General features: G+C 38.3%; 4 protein-coding genes across 6 annotated transcripts; all 4 read right to left on the bottom strand.

The window, feature by feature from the left end:
- Positions 1-1071: 1071 nt before the first annotated feature.
- Positions 1072-4710, bottom strand: LOC111433072 (trihelix transcription factor ASIL2-like). 2 transcript variants are annotated; one of them, XM_023069990.1, is made up of 2 exons: positions 3439-4705; positions 1072-1400 (listed from the first exon to the last, which is right to left on the bottom strand). In XM_023069990.1, exons 1-2 carry the CDS (start codon positions 4283-4285, stop codon positions 1387-1389), a joined length of 861 nt encoding a protein of 286 aa, XP_022925758.1. In that variant the 5' UTR covers positions 4286-4705; the 3' UTR covers positions 1072-1386. The 2 variants fall into 2 exon arrangements, with proteins under 2 accessions (XP_022925758.1, XP_022925760.1); XM_023069992.1 differs by lacking the exon at positions 1072-1400 and adding an exon at positions 1407-3115 and having other exon boundaries at positions 3439-4710.
- Positions 4711-6630: 1920 nt separating this feature from the next.
- On the bottom strand, positions 6631-7374 carry LOC111433184. Its single transcript, XM_023070142.1, has one exon. The coding sequence runs from the start codon at positions 7312-7314 to the stop codon at positions 6709-6711; it is 606 nt and encodes a 201-aa protein (XP_022925910.1). The 5' UTR covers positions 7315-7374; the 3' UTR covers positions 6631-6708.
- Positions 7375-9312: 1938 nt separating this feature from the next.
- Positions 9313-10736, bottom strand: LOC111433231 (myb family transcription factor EFM-like). The gene is made up of 5 exons (XM_023070208.1): positions 10654-10736; positions 10172-10562; positions 10018-10094; positions 9897-9933; positions 9313-9815 (listed from the first exon to the last, which is right to left on the bottom strand). Exons 1-5 carry the CDS (start codon positions 10654-10656, stop codon positions 9466-9468), a joined length of 858 nt encoding a protein of 285 aa, XP_022925976.1. The 5' UTR covers positions 10657-10736; the 3' UTR covers positions 9313-9465.
- Positions 10737-13343: 2607 nt separating this feature from the next.
- LOC111433333 (plant cysteine oxidase 4-like) lies at positions 13344-16916 on the bottom strand. Of its 2 annotated transcripts, none has more exons than XM_023070363.1 (6): positions 16827-16916; positions 15808-15971; positions 15522-15685; positions 15276-15423; positions 13766-13969; positions 13344-13686 (listed from the first exon to the last, which is right to left on the bottom strand). In XM_023070363.1, exons 2-6 carry the CDS (start codon positions 15905-15907, stop codon positions 13556-13558), a joined length of 747 nt encoding a protein of 248 aa, XP_022926131.1. In that variant the 5' UTR covers positions 15908-15971; positions 16827-16916; the 3' UTR covers positions 13344-13555. The 2 variants fall into 2 exon arrangements, with proteins under 2 accessions (XP_022926131.1, XP_022926132.1); XM_023070364.1 differs by having other exon boundaries at positions 15808-16056; positions 16827-16896.
- Between the last annotated feature and the right edge of the window lie 73 nt (positions 16917-16989).

The raw sequence follows: 16989 nt of genomic DNA, 5'->3' as shown, positions 1-16989 counted from the left end.
AAGTTTAGGCGAGCCCACGGACATTTTGGTATGTGGTTCGGTCATCTGAGTCAATGCTACTCTTGCAGGCCTTCAAGCTTATGTTGTGGCAGTGTCGAGAGGCTATGGGTAGTGTCTCATATGATCTTCTTCTCTTGGTTTTAACGCTGTCCTTTATGCCATCGTGCTGCCAAGAAACGGGCTGGGCCATAAGCGTCGGCCCAAATATGTGAATGGGCTAAAGCATTTTGCAAAATTCTTCCATCATTGTCACGTTAGGCGACAGGCCAAGCTGGGACGGCTCGTCATCTCGGTCGCCCACCGCCGATCAGCAACAACAGCTGCAGCCGCCGTTCCTTTGAGCCGCCACGAGTCCCAAAAGCGGCGAGATTGGAACACTTTCGGGCCATATCTTAAAAACCGAACACGCCCAGTGTCGTTATCCTACTGTAGCCGTAACCATGTACTTGATTTTCTTCGATACCTGGACCAGTTCGGAAAAACAAGGGTTCACTCACATGGGTGTGTCTTTTTTGGACAACCCGACCCACCTGCCCTCTGCCCTCTGCCCTCTGCCCTTTCCCCTTGAAACATGCTTGGGGCAACCTGGACGCCCCGATCGCCCGCCTCCGCGCCGCCTACGAGGAGCACAGGGGGTCGCCGGATACCAACCCTTTTGGAAATGGAGCTATTCGAACGTACCTACGGGAGTTGAAGTGCCAGGCGAAGGCGAGAAAATTTGTGTACAAGAAGAAGAAGAAGATTAGGCTTGTAGTCTCTCACAAATTTATAAAAATTTTCCGAACTAAATTTGTAATTTAACACATTTCTATTCCACACGAGCACGAGCAAAATAAATGGATGTGCAAGTGCAGTAGTTCAAGGCAGACAAAGAAACAAGGACTCAAGCAAAAACCTGGATTATTCTTCTATCCATGATTCTGGATATCGAAGACGTCCTTGAGGTGATCTTGTAGTTTCTACGAGGGGAAGATGATGAGGTCAGGCCATGAATTTTCCTGCTAAGCTAATCTATGAATTCAAAATTGAACTTAAAAAACTATTAATTTAAATTTTAAAGCAACAGGATAAAACAATATATTAGTAACTACAATGGCATTTAAAATTTTATAAGAAAAATCTGACAATATTACAGCTAACTTGAATACATTGGGGACTAAATACAGGTCCAGCCTGCTTCCGAATTCAGGTTCCTTTTCTATTCAATCAAAAAAGAAGAAAAAGACGAGCTAAGAACACTATAAGAATATTAAGATAGCTCTAACAATCTGCTTTAGCGGTTCACTTATACCCATATATCAGCTGGCTGCAATAATATGTACTCGGGGAAGGACACAGACAAAAGTTGAATGCTTCCATACAACGTTCCAACACTGCCATATGTCACTAACCATAGATGTCTGCAAAATTGCAACCAACATGTACGCAAATGAGAAACAAATAACATCTTATGCCAAAGTAAGAATTCCATACACACCACAAATGTTAATAATAAACATCAGAATGGAACTTGCAATCTGAGACATTTTAAACCATTCTTACTTCACCTTGCTGCTTCTCATGACCACCTTCCAATACAATGCACTACTACAGTTTATCAAACAGCTGAGTTTGAGGCATACTACAGTTTATCAAACAGCTGAGTTTGAGGCATCCTACCGGACAAGTTTTGAAAAACTTGTTCAAGTCTGTCTGTAACAGCCTAAGCCTACCGCTACCAGATATTATCCTCTTTAAACTTTACAAGAATGGGTAAACCTATCTCTTGCAGATGCGTTTTAAAAACTTTGAGGAGAAACTAGAAAGGGTAAGCCCAAAAAGAATAATATCGACTAGCAGTGGGCTTTGGCTGTTACATTGTTGATCCCCGAGTGATTTATATTCTAAACAATCTGATAGAATAGTTTTACAAATTCTTCCAGAACAGACAGCACAGAGAGAGAAATTTGATGTCCTTTTATCTTACAACTTTAGACAGGAATATAACTTGGAGCATATTTGGCTGTATTCATAGTTATTAGACCAAACATAAGTTGACTAAAAGAAAAAAAAAAAGAAAAAAAAGGAAGGAAAAGTCTCCAAAAGTAATGCATTCCAAAAAGGCCAACTATTCATCAAGCATGCCGATTCTATATTCAAGCAAAGAACAATATGCAAGCAGCAAAAGGAGGCAAAGACAACATCAAAAGGGAGAGGGGGCATCATAACCTAAAAGGCTTCCAGTAAGCAAGACTAATGGAACACTGAAAGTCCTCGGTGATTAATGGCTTTGGTTTGGGTGGGGGATCAAACCCATATACCTGCCCTGCATGTGAATCTATCCCTTAAGCTTCTCCTATTTCTCATAACCAAGATTTTATAAAGATCCGAAATTAAGCATACAGACTTTCCCTGAATCAGTTTGTCTCTTGTATAACAAAGAATGTTTTCCTTCATCTCTAAACATGATCTAACAAATGAAGCAAAATAAGAATGATCAGTTAATAATACACACTGGTAATGCATATAAGTTGCTACTTATGATACCAAATGCTTCCTACAATCTTCATCAGTAGAGAAACACCATAGAAGAAAATTGGAAGCGGGAAAGACAGCAGTTTGATGATCTCCATTTTTTAGTTCCTAGTACAAGCAATTGGTAGTAATTTCTCATTTGGGGTAAAATAATTGGTTATTTAGCCTCTTACCTACCTAAATAACTCCTCAAATACTTGTTTATAATTGGAATAATAAGGAGATGAACAGAGGGGCGTGCTCTGTGAAGGATCAGGGATGAATTGACACATAGAGAAAAGCAGTTTAGACTCTCCATGAGTTCATAGATTTCCCAAATCAACAACAGTCCACCACTAGCACATAGCACATATTTGACAAAGCGAATCAGGGGAAACCAAAAGCAAAAGTAAATAACAAAAATGAATAACCTCTTCAAAGAAGACCATTCCTATTAGACATCATCATTAAAGGGTATGTATCTTCAAAGGGTTAAATCCTAATGCAATTAGAAACAACGTTGGTAAAACTCCAGAAGTTGACTCTGTTACTTCTCACGAATACTTGACGTAGGAAACAAGAAGAGCTTCAAACAGCAGATCCCTTCAAAACGAACTTCAAACTTCGACAGTATACAAGCAAAAGTGCAGATCATATCAGCCTCATGCATATTCTAAGAGGTCTAAATATTGAGTAATAGATGCAGCAAGTACCGAGTGTAACTTTAATCCTTCACATCAAACATATTAAAGAAGTACAAAAGAGTAGTGGTTAAGAGCAAGGCATCTGATGGGTGGACAGAATGTAATTACATTAGTATTTACACTTCAAAAAAAAAATCATTTTTAAAGCTCTAATGAATGGCAAGTTCTTCATTTTACAGAGTAACCCAGAACCCACAATTAAAGAAAGGCAAAAATAAAAAGAATTGGAGATTTTTCTTACCATTGGAACCCGATTTCTTCCCGCGCTTGATCCTCTCGAGCTGAACTTGAGTTTCCGTAAACATCTGCATACGCTGAACCTCCAAGTCCTTTGCAAACTGCATCCTCTGCTTCTCCAATTCCACCATCTGCCTCAACTTCTCTGCTTCCACTCTTTCATACATCTTCCCAAACCTCCCTATTGCTTTGGCCAACCTTCTCATGCCCTCTCCTTCTCCCTCCTCATCCTCACTTCCCCTCTCCTCCGCCTCTGCTTCCGCCTCCTCCTCTTCCTCGTCCTCCGCTGCTTCTGTAGCAGCAGCCGCGGCAGCCATGGCCGAATAATTCCTGCGAAAAAACCCATCATCCACTGCCGCCAATGGGCGCTTCTGCGGAATGGCCACAGAAACCGCATTTGCAGTCCCCGAAGACGGCGCTTTCCGGTAGGAGAGAGGACGAGCCATCGGCGGAGATTGAGACATCGAGGTGGATGGCTTCTTCTGAGAAAAATTGGATCCAATCAGACCATCGAGGCGATCGTAGAAGGGCCAAGACGAGGTTACAGATCCGTTGGAAGCGGATACTCTAGCCTTCTCGATCTTGTACTTCTTCTTAATGGTATCGATTCGGTTTTTGCACTGGACGTCAGTACGGTGAGTCTTCTTGGAGTGGCCATGGAGGGCATTGACGGCTTCAGCCACATCTTGCCAATCTTTCTGGCGAAGATTCCCCCGGTTGAGCTCGACAAAACGGCGGCCCCAAACGTCGACGAGAGTGGAGGTGGCCTCCTCGCTCCAGCAGTCTTCACGAACGGGCATGGGCCGGGAGTGGCCCGACGACGGTGTCAAGGAATCGTTCAAGTCGCCCATAGGGAGCGGCGGCGGCGGAGGCGACGGAAATAATAATACGGCACGTGATCGGTGATTTGAGATTTGGGTAGTCGGGATCGGGATCGGGAACGGGATCGGGGGTGGAAGAGAGAAGGGAGTTGGTAGGGTTAAGGGGTAAAGGGTTAAGGGTTAGAGGTTAAAGAGGTTGCGTCGGCGACGAAGTGCCGGACGCGTGAGCCGAATGTGTCGGGGGGAGAGTGAGTAATACGGTACGGTCGAGCCGTTGAAGTCACCGGGCCGGGAGAGGGGGGGAGCCGTTTAGCATCAATGGCAATGGCTTTGGGTTGCATGACGGTTGAAGTTGACGGTGAGGGAACGGCTCGGCTAGGGTTGGCTCGGCTTGATCTTATCATACTTGAGAATTGAAACATAAAAATTCAAATAATTGACAACTGCTGCATGTCGTTGGGTAATGGCGTTATTATTATTTCATATTAGGGGAGATTCGGTCGGAGTCCGAGTCCGTGTCCGAGTCCGAGTCCGAGTCCGATGTGGGTGACAGAAGGCCATCTTCTTCTCCACCGAAGGTCAACCCCTAGTTCCGGTTGGGCCTGGACCTTCCTTTTCTTTGGATCCGACTCCCGTCCCATCCCTCCTCCTCCTTGGATTCAACTAGTTCATAATAATTTAAGAATTTGTTATAAAATATTACACTTTCTTTAAAAACATTTCATATAACATTTATTTCATAATAATTTAACTCCAATATTTGTTTTGTATAATTAAAATCATAATTTAATTCGAAAATAAAATAGACACGTCCATAGACCATAGTCGATTAATAAAAAAAGAAATCAGAGTTCGATGTATATTATTCTATTTTCGAGTACAAAGTTTAATGATTGAGAAATTTTATGAATAAATTCCTCCCAACTTTATGAAGACTGAACAGATATGAACATTAAAAGGCAAGATATTCAATCTTATGAAATCAAAAAGTATGTTCCCTTTTTCGAATAGATAAAATTACTGGAATGATGAAATCTTTTGACAAACTCAAATTTTATTAACTCCATCTATTATTATTTTTTTGCTAAAAAACTTTTTTATCGCAAAGACACGAAATATTTTTGAAGGATGAATATATATAAAAATGACGAGGAGAAGATTGAGAATAGGGCATTTGTGTGATTGCATTATGTTGGAGGGGAAAATATTAGAAAAGTAAATAATAATGTGAGATTGATGATATTAAAAAGGCGAAAGCAAAGATAAAGACTTAGATAGTGACACTTTACCATACCAATCAGGGGGGAGTTGTGTATAGGACTAGGAGGGGAGCCTCGACATTATATATATATTTTTTAAATTTAATTTTTTTCCTCCTCTTTTCCATACCCATATTATTCTCAGCCGCAAAAACACTTACTTTTAAAATAAATGTTCAAAATTAGATAAATATCCACGTTACTTTTCTTCTTCCTCAACTTTACACACAAAGTATATACAACTTTTCTCTCCCAACACATTTCATTCTTATTTCACATTTCATTCTTATTTCACATTTCATTCAAGATCAAATTTATATATTTTAAAAAAAATTTAAAAAAGAAAAAGGAGAGGTAATTATTAGGAGGGGCCAATATGAGTTGTTGGGAGGGATGTGATATCTAATCCAAACTGTATGCAACTTTACAGGATTTCAATTTCCCAATCTCTCATGCCTCCTAATAATCATATCGGGAGAAGAACACGACCATTTTATTATTATTTTTATTATTATTAACACTTTGCATTATTCTATTGTGGAATTTTGAAAGCTATGTGGGGACTATCATTTCCTTTCCCTCTTTCTTTATCCACCAATTTTTTATTTTTTATTTTATTTTTTACTTTACCTTCCCATAACTAATATTATATACTCATTTAACCCAAATTTGTACTCATTTTTCATATTTTTCTTTTAATTACTTCATAAACAAATTTAAAAGGGAATATATTCTCGTAATTCATAAATATTTTCAATTTTCATTCTTCATAGAATTGCAAATAAAGTTTAAAATATTATCTATGACATCATCCAACCAAGACTGTTTTAAGTGATTTCTTGTAATTTAAATTGCTTAATTTTATCCTTTCTAAATTTTTTTTTATGATGCTTATTAAAAAAAAAAAAGCATAAAAAGAAATAAAAAGAAAAGAAAAAGAATTATACTGAAATTGTGATACAAACGCAAACACATATTTGCATCCTCTCATCTCAACCCCTCCAAATTTACATCCTCCATTGCCTGATCTTCATTTATACACACACACACACACACACATATATATATATATATATATTCATCATGATCAAACGGAGAGATTTTGATTTTTTTTTAAAGAAATTTAAGAAAATTAAACAATTTCGGGAAGGAAAAAAAAACCCCCTTGGCGAATGAACAAGCTGAATTTCCAGTTTAAAGATCAGGTGGGAACTCGGAAATGCTCTCTAAATGAGGCCTCCACACTCCGACACGCCCCCGCCGTTTATCCTTCTGACCCGTCGACAATTTCTCCGACAGTATATCACTCAGGTACCGATCCGAAACCACCAAATTCGTCACGGATATACCCGAACCGACATCGGTTCCCGGTGCTTCCCTCTTCTTCTTCTTGGACCGGGTCTTTTCTGGGGATGGAGGAAGGGGCATGAGAAAGTAAATTTTTCCACGTTGGAGCTCGGCGTCCGGCGGGAGGATCACGATCTTGGGGACCACACCGTGGTCGGAGGGGGAGGAGGGTTTTTTGAGGACGTGTTTAGGATTGGCCTTCATGATATCACTGGCCCGGATTGAGCCGGCGATCTCCTCCACGTGGCCGTTGCAATGGACGATTCTGATAACGTCGAGAGACCCACATGGGAATATGCAGGAGATGCAGCATCGAATGGCGTTCTTCATAGGCGCCGAGTTTAAATGGATGCTTTGGTTTGTGATCGGAAGTGGTGGTTTGTCATAAAGAGAGAAGAATAAGAAGAGATGAAAGGGGTCTTTTGGGTTCCAAAAATTTGTGTAACCAATCATGGCTCTGTATATATATATTATAATTTACATCTCAAAAGTGTGCGTTTGTGTGTTGTGTATGTATGAAGAGAGAAAGTTTCTTTCTTTTTATTCTTATGGGGTTTGGATGAAATTGATGGGATTAATAATGGGGCGTTTCCACCGTTCTTTCCCCTTTGGATCCTCCATCACACACCCAATCGGGTGATGTTCCAAGTGAATATAGGGTCCCTCAGATAGCTCTGAGAAGCACTTTGAACATAAGCTCTCGTGGGTTTGTTGGACTCACTCCCAACAATCCCTAAGCTTTTACATATCCTTTGTTTTGAGTTGGGTTTAGTGGAGTGGTTGTATCTACTCCATTTCTTTTGTGTGTACACCCATTTGAGAACTCAAACCAAACTAATCATGCTAATAAAACATGTTATTTTGGACATTGAATTTGTACCATAAAGCTTCTTCTCATTGTCATTCATTCTCTTCATTCTAATTTAAATATGGAGAATTGAAGTTTTGATTTTGGGTTAATGTCCCATCAGCCATATGCCCCGCCCATTTTGTTAGTGGGCAGCATGTGAATTTGTGGTATGAATAGAGAAGAGGGGTCCCTCCAACACCTTTTCTTCTTCCCTTTTTACCCTCAAAAGTATTACAATAATTCCCTTTTCTTAGTTCACTATACGTATATTTGAGTCCATTGGACTTGTAGTGAAGATTACATATGTCACCACTAGGCCCAGTTAAGTCTCACTCCAAACTCCCGCCCTACAAAATATGTCCCAATATTACTCACTATTAACTTTATCCATGTATAACATAGCCAAATTCATTAAATGTTAATAATATATATATATATATATATATTTATAATTACAAACTTTAAAATAATTAAATTGAATCGTACTCAAATTTCTCTACGGAGTAGAATAAGAATTGAAAAACTATTTTATGTCTCCATCTCTGCCACCTATTTCATTTTTCATTTCTATTCATTTTTTTCATAAAATTGGGTAATGATGCCTTTTTTCATATATATTATTAAAAAAAAAATTATTATTTTAAAGTTTTCATTTTTCAATATATTTTTAATTAAAAAATTGTAAAAAAAAATTATAATAAACCAATATTACAACCTACAAGCAATTTTAATAAACCTAGGACATAGCTTTTAGTTTAAATATTACCGTTATAGTCTTAAATTTAATTAATTAATTTTTTAATATAATAATAAAAAAAAGTGTATATACATATATATATTAATATGTGTTGAAAATATATTTATATTAAACGAAGTGAGGGACATGCGAGATGGGAAATTGGGCGAGGATGGAGACAAGACGGGAAATATAGTCACACCCTCAGTCCCATTATCTTATGGGTAAAAAGTATTCTCCACTCCCTCCCCTATTTCTCGACGGAAAATCTCCTCTCGGTTCGAGTGGTCACATGTATAAAATACACGTGTTAGAGACAACTTTTATATATTTATATATATAATCATTGTAAACTAAATCTAAGAAACTTATAATAATTTTTTATTTATTTATAGAGATAATAATTTGAGTACTAATTATGGAAAGGGAGTGCAACTTGTGGCAGATAAAAAGATGTGCAGCTACCAACAAACCGAGACTGAGCTGAGTTTCGAACCCGAGTTCTATCTAACTATGCCCGTCTTTAAGACCCATTCAACGGCTACTCCGTCAAGTTCATCCCCTTCTACGAATCCCGCACCGCCGTCGCCACCGCCCAAAATTTCGGAATTCTCGGCAATGGTCGACTTCACGTCCTCGATCTCAATCCCGCCGGTCCTATATCAGAGCACATCGCCTTCGACACCGGCGACGGAGTGTACAACCCTGTTCGTCGCGACTCCTTGGGACGATTCCAGCAATCTCTGGACTCGAACCGTCCCACCGGTGTCCGGACATTCAAAGAGCAAGAAAAAGGGAAAGATTTTGGTACTTCCTAAGAAATTATCATGTTTTCATGTTACAGAAAATGAAAGCGCGTTACTTGTTTGGTGGCAGAATAGATGTGTGCTTTTTGTTATGTAATGCAATGAATGGCAATGCCAATGGCCCCAAACTCAAACAACCAGAGACCTCAATTATCACTGATTTTTTGCAATAAGAGACCACATTATTCTATAATCAGCCTGTGGCCTTAGCTTCAAGAAAGGGAAAGGTCAGTGGTAATCCGTAAGCCACATCCCCAACTCTCTTTATCACTACTACTACTACTAATACTCTTTGTTGTTGTTGTTGTCTGCCTCAGTCCTAGCTCCAGCTCTGGTTCCCAACAATGATTTGGTCTCCTCAGCTGCCTTGTCTTTGCATGACAACTCGTTGGATCATAGGGTGAGTTTGAGGGTAACAGTTTTGCAACACTTCCAAACTGGATATGGAAGTGCCAACGAGAATAATGGTGGCTCACCCTGCCGCCATTCTTGTTGTTGTTGTTGTTGTTGTAGTATCCCCCACCTCCTTGCATCACCCCACCTGCCCATGCTTCTCCTATAACTATTACGGACAAAAACAAACAAAGTTGCATAACCACTTTATGATATTGAATTATGAACAGTTGCTTATGCTTATTTGTACCTTGCCCTGTTTGGTCAAGCTTCTTGCTTCTATACATCTGAAAATTCAATGCGTCCTATGTGGTCAGTTAGTGTTCTCGAGAGCGAAAAAACTCATCAAATTATGAAAAACAGATCAGTACCTGTAAATGGCTTTTGACATGGGCAATGCTAAGTCCTTTTACATTCATCAGCTGAAGAACCAACTTGGGTGTTGCTCCTACAATCATAGATTATTATAACAAATTGAAGTTTATTATAACTTAGTTGAAAAGAAGGAATAATGATTGTTATTACTCTCTTGGCCACCGAGCCTTTGAACGGCATGAACAAAGTTGAGATGAAGCTCAGGAGTCCAACGCAGGCGAGGCACTTTAGATCTAACATACTGTCTCACTGCTGTTCTTCTTCTTCTTCTTCCTCCATTTCCTTCTTCTCTTGATGAGTTATTTGTATTCTCATTGTTATTATGCTTTGTTGAACTTCGTCCATGCTTTCTTTCTTCATTTTGCTCAACTTCTACACTAATGTTATGATCACCATCTTCAACTCTGGCCTCCTCGTTCAAATCAAACAATGACCACTTTCTTGATGAGGTCAATGGGTTCAACTTCTCTTCGGCTACGCCTTCATCGGTCCGACTCCGTCTCCGTCGGTCTCGAAAATTCAACAACAAGTTTCTGGGATACTGAAACAAGAAAAGCCAAAAAGATCAGCAGAAAGAGAGACATAGATATGCATAAAGGTTTTGATCTTCATTTTGTAAAACATATACAAACCATTTGAGACCAAGATCTGAACTCACTTCCAATTGACTGCCTCAACTGATCTTTATAGGGAGAAACAGAGAGAGAGAAGGAGAGTATATTGATCTAAAAGTTTGTTGGATATACGTTTGTTTGTAATAATGTAATGAGTTATATATTCTTGGACTCTGATTCATGCACATTTTTAGTGCCAAAAAAGCAAGAAATTACCATTTTTTTGGAACCGAATAATAATCCAATAATGCTATCCAATGGGTTTAATTTCCACAAAAACTGTTCAAAAACACTCACGTCACTACTGCTCTTTTCTCTGTATCTCACACCTTAATTGACTGAGTGCCTTGTAGCTAGGACCTTTGTCCTTCACAATATATCAAGATTCAAGGCCACGGCTTCCCTATACGTATGATGCAAATAAGCATTAGCTGCCTCCAGAATTGGACATAAAAGCAGGAAACAGAAGAAAAGGTGGGATTTTTAGGGGTTCGTAGCTTACAATTATGTCAATATGTTGTGTAATGTGACGTTGGAAAAAGAATGAATTGATATCTATAAACTCATGCATTTACTCCATTTCTTCGCACACTTATTCTTCTTCTTTCTCCTTCCTCACGTATCTGTATAATAAATAACCCAAGCTTAGCTTATTTATTGGTTTCCTGTGTACAAACCCAACTCCCAACTCCCCCACACCAACAAAAACTAACAATAATTCGTTTTGGTCTAAGTCCACTGCGAGTAGATATTGTTCTCTTTGTCGGTCTTCTCCACAAGATTTTTAAAACATGTGCTACTAAGGAGAAGTTTTCACACCTTTATAAACAAGACTTCGTTCTTCTCTTGAACCGATGTGAGATCTCACACATTAACTTCACTAATCACAAGTAATGGCTTGTTCCATCTACCTTTGACGAACAAAAACACAATTATATTGCATAATCTAATCTAATCTTAATATAAACGAGGTATTATCTCATCCACACGAGTGAGTTGATTACTGAGAAGGCAAACATGGCCCCTTCATTACCTACCCGATTGACTAATTATTATATGCACCTGTTTCTATGCCAATAATTGGAGGGGGGCGAAGTAGAACTAAATGGGTCCCTAAATTAATTCTTCCCACTAACAAGCTGCAACTATTCCTTACATAATTCTGCAAATTCGCATTATTTATGCTACTCTTGTGAGTACCATAATGCTATCACACACACACACACACATATATCTATGAGAATTGCTAGTGTGTGGGTTTGTGAGATGAATTGTAGGTAGCATGTGGGTTCTACTTTTTGGCTAAGAAAATGCATCAAAATCCATGTGGAACATCAGGAGGTGTTATTTAATTACTGGTTTCTATTATTTGTGTATCATGTAAGTTGTTTGGTTAGAAAGTGGCAAAGTTATAATGGGTTTAAGAGCTTGTGGGCATATATCAATATAGGTAGGTTAATTGGCCGAATAATTTCCAATGGAGTGCTTAATTAGGATACTAATCTACCTCAAAAGTGGACGCCTAAAACTTGCTATTCTTTTACAGGTTCAAGGAATGTCAATTCCTATGATCTATGATATGAAATTACTGAGAGCTTGGTTGATTCATGATTTTATTTAACTCAGATAAAGCACATTGGAATGATTCTATCCTTAGGAATAACAGTGTGTTAAGTTTGAATTATTTGGTCACCTAATTATTTGTGTTCTTATGTTCTTCGGATGCTTTCAGATTTTCCATTTTCCAGTTTTTTAACTTTCAGTGAAGAATGAGCACGGTTCACGTTTGACTGATTCATTCATTCTATTAGTAGGTCGTTAGTAGATATGGTCACTTTTGAACTTCTCCTTGAAGTTTTTAAAATTCACGTTTGACTGATTCATTCATTCTATTAGTAGGTCGTTAGTAGATATGGTCACTTTTGAACTTCTCCTTGAAGTTTTTAAAATGTTTCGTTTTCCTCTCCAACCAACGTGGGATTTCACATTAATAGCCATATGATTACTATGGATAATGACATTTGAATAATTGACAAAGTAAAATAGTTCTTTTCATTATTAAGAGAAAGATCGACATAAAGCTTTCGTCAAGTTTAGTTCACATCCTTTATTCGTTTATTCAACTATATTTCTTGTTGAATGTTGGTGAAATTTCAAATCTTTAATGAACACAAACCCTCTCTTGTTACAAAAACTACACAAGTAAGCAAGATAGAAAGTTAATATTGGCGGCTGTTAATGTATCCAAGTAAGCTTATTTTAATTGGAAGACCTGATCTCCGGAAGAAAAAAATTAAGAACAGAATCTAAAAGAATTGAATGCTCTGTTTCACTTCAAATCCCGGATAAGAACCAGAACCCTTCATACTCTGTTTCACCGTAAAATTTTGGGTACAGAAGGCTGGAAGTTTTCCCTAGTTTGGTATGAAAAGGATATGCAACTGCACCCTATGAAATGGGATGGCTTTTAAATCTGGATTTTATTGAATCTTTACCATAAATGTGAAGATATAGTCTTGTTTTCAGATGATACAGATAGATAGAGCTGTTCTTCTTCCTCAGAGTAAAGATGGCATATCATTATTCATCCAAGCTACTGTTAACTCCTAATCCTACCTACCCTAACGCTACTCCAATCTTTATTATTATGCATTAGGCTGAGTGCAATTCAAATTTAATCACATTAATTGATTGATATCAAAGTCAAATCCAGCGTTCCAATCTTCTACCACAGACATTTTTCATTAATTATTCAGTCTTTTTCTAACTTACAATTATACAATTCAATTACATCGAACAAGAATCCCTCCTCAGTATTCTTAACATACAATTATTGAACCAGTTAAGAATCGCTGGTGTAGTTTAACTGGATGGTTCGTTGTTTTTTCGAGCCAATCCCACTAAATCATGCTCTACAGTATTAACTCCATTGTCTAATAATGGGGCCTTTGTACAGGCCCCGCCGGACCACGAAGTTTTCAGGTGGCTGAATCTCGTCCAACCAAGTAACTTCTGAAGGATCAGTTTCAGTTCCACACAGTTGGTCAAGACCTTTTGGATGGGATGAAAACGGAGATGATTATATGTAGAAGTAGAAGCAAAAAAGAAATCAAGAGGGAACAGATGATACCTGAAATCTCTCTCCTAGGTGACCTCCGGAAATAAGAGCAGTGTCGCCCATCGGCGGACGAGTAAGGCGGTGAAAGAATGTCGAAGATTGCGCAGGGAGTTATGGCTTTGAAGCGATGAATGTTGCCACCTCGATCTGGATAAAGAATTGTAGTTCCACAAGGTGCAATCATCTCACAGTCCCTAACAAGTTTTGCAGGTCTGGCTGAGGAATACAACTCAATTAAAATTTTATACTGAAACTTTTACTCAAAGAGAGGAAAGTGAACAAAATAACCAAGCCCGGAAAAATTAACGGTTTCACATTCGTCCCAAAAATGGATCATTTCAAATATATCACTACATCAAATGCTATTCACGGAATGAGGAAAAGATTCTTCAACTCAAGCAATTTCTTTCTTTCTTCCCAGGGCAGATGTTTAGAGCAAAAACAATTACGATAAACAATGCAGACAATTGCATGAAATTCTACCATACATAAAACGTATGGGAGGATATGTATTCGGGATGTCTGAGTAGCTACCTTCACCCTCCCAAATCACGAAATATTCCCTCTAACAACTCGCTTTATGCACTTTACCTCATGCCTCCCTCATACCATACATAAAACGTATGGGAGGATATGTATCCTAAAAGTACTTCCTGCCCAATCTTTTACCTTGTCCTCAGGGTGAAAAGATGGAAAGCGTTGTGCTATGATGATACATAAGATTCCCACTAAACTTCCTCTACTAACTAGCCTTAGCGCTAAACAAAAACTTGCAGCTCCATCAGGGTCCTTTTAGCCGAAATGCACACTCCCAGAATTGCTAAAGGGTGTCAAGCTCGAAGGTTCATCATCTAAAAAAGGTGAAGTTCTTCGTTTGGAAAATAGCGCATAAAGCCATTAGCACGAGTGAAAATATTAAAAAAGAAAAAATGGCCTCCATAATTCTATTTCCAAATTGGTGTCCATTATGGAAAAAAAAAACAAATCACAAAACTATTTATGTATGCAATGCATATACACTCAGAATTTCTGGACAACAATTCTCAATATATTCGGATGATATCTCACATTTCCTAGGGAGGTAAAGGATCTATTGGATATGGCCTTAACGTACCACCCTTTCAAGAATGCAAAAGCCCTACTATGGAAAAACCTCATCATGGCTTTCTTTTGGAATATTTGGAAAGAAAGAAATCAAAGAATACTTACGAAAAAGACACAAGACTTATACAAAATTCTTCGACAATGTTGTTTACCAAGCTATATCTAGGTGTAAACGGTCTAATATTTCTACTTCCTATAGTTATAGATTCACTCATGGTAAATTGGGAAGGTCCTTTGTAAACATCGTAAATTTCAATCATCAATGCAAATGTCTCTAATCAAAAAGTCAATAATAATAGCACTGCTTGACAATTCATTACATAAGCACTAATAAATTCTTAATTTTCTGATCTCACAAAAAACTAGAACTGGGCTTCTATCAAGCTTGAGGCGGGTTCCATGGATGAGAAAGAAATACCTTGAGAAAGATCTATGAACTCAGGTAGATCAAGCCAGTCATATGATCGTACATGTAATGCACCATATAGAAGCTTGCTCAATACAGTCATTCCAGGATGATTATGAAGTGGAATGATAGAACCTGGAGGCATGCAAAAGATTCCGATCTGCACACAACGAGAAATAGTTCCTTCGAGAGATGGCACTAAAATTGGAGCAGGGGGTGGGGAATAACCAGAATTAACATATCAATGCGATCATTTACCGAGAATCTATCACATTCATGCAAGTGTAGATATTGTATAGTTGGTGGATATTGGTGTACGCCCTTTCGACCTTTCTTCCCATTAGTAACATTCAGTGAACCTTTCCAACCACGAGCTAACTGCGACTCTCGTTCGAGACCCACATTAGATGGCTTCAGTTCATCTGAAACAGAATTGTACAAACTCATAAAGATATGCGATGCATCCTAAAAAAAACAGCTTATTGAGTGAAATTTTGTACGAAAAAGACTTATCAAGAAAATAAGCTTACTTATTTGCACACACCTAAGAGAGTAATGACCCTCTGCAGAGCCTCTTCTGACACCGGAACACTGGTAGAAAATGATGCCTTGCAAGCATCATACAAATTTTGAACTACGGGCATACTTTCAGGAGTGTATACAAGATCTTGTTGTTTATGGACCGCTCCAGCAGAGTCAGAACCTTATCTGTCACCGGAATTTGAATTTCAATCAAGGATAGAGAATTTTAAGAGCCTCCTAGACTCCTCCAACCCAGAATAGTACTACTACACTGTAAATTCCATACTCAGTTTATACATCAATCCAAAGAGTAGTACTAACATTTTGGTAAGTAATCAAACCTCCCCATCTTTCTGCAGCATCCATTGGATATATTATAGAAATACACAACACACCAAATAATTTTCTCGATAGAAAAAGATATCCTTACTTTTATTATAAGTTCAATGGCCATCAAGAGTAGACACAAATGACCGAGAAGTAAAAAGGATATGGGAACCCCAGCCCTCATTTGCCCATCAATAAATCGAAAATAAGCTCATCACTATCAGAAATTACAGAGAACGTTCTGTTATTTCAACATATTTCCCCAAAAATCAAGGAGATGAAAAATCTCAAGTACTCCCCTTCCATTGAGTTCATGAAATTTCTACACTAAAACAAGCGTCACAGTTCGAATTGAATATTATACAAACAAATTAAATAGAGAGAGAGAAAATAAAAAAAAATAAAAAAAAAAAGATCGCGGGTTTTTGGTAAATTGTGGCGGGAATTAAAAAAAAAAAAAAACGTAAAATCAATGCAGAAGGATGCATTGAAACCAGAGCCCTAGATAGAAATCCAAGTTTTCAGAAAGGCAGAACAACCGAGTGAGAGAAACTGATGAAGCACCCAAAGAGAAGAGGAAGGACTTCATCGCCCCCCTTCAACATTCAGAAGATCAGATTTCAAAAAGAACAAACACAGAAAGAGAGAACAGAGCTTGGAAAAGATGAAACAATCCCAAAAGAGAAGAGTAGGGAGGATGAGTTGGGGACAAACCTGAGAAAGGACGGCGAGAAGCCACCGGTTGCCGCAATCGGCGAGTTTTTAACCGCGGGATACGGCTGCGTCGCATGGTGTTTATTTATTCTTTTAGGAATGCCACGTTTTGTCACGAAACGTTTTTATTAATAAAGAAAACAAAAGAAATCTGCAAACCAAA

This window comes from Cucurbita moschata, unplaced genomic scaffold, assembly GCF_002738365.1.
Source record: "Cucurbita moschata cultivar Rifu unplaced genomic scaffold, Cmos_1.0 Cmo_Scf00041, whole genome shotgun sequence".
In the NCBI taxonomy this organism is placed as follows: Eukaryota; Viridiplantae; Streptophyta; class Magnoliopsida; order Cucurbitales; family Cucurbitaceae; genus Cucurbita; species Cucurbita moschata.
This window is presented reverse-complemented; position numbering and strand designations above follow the sequence as displayed.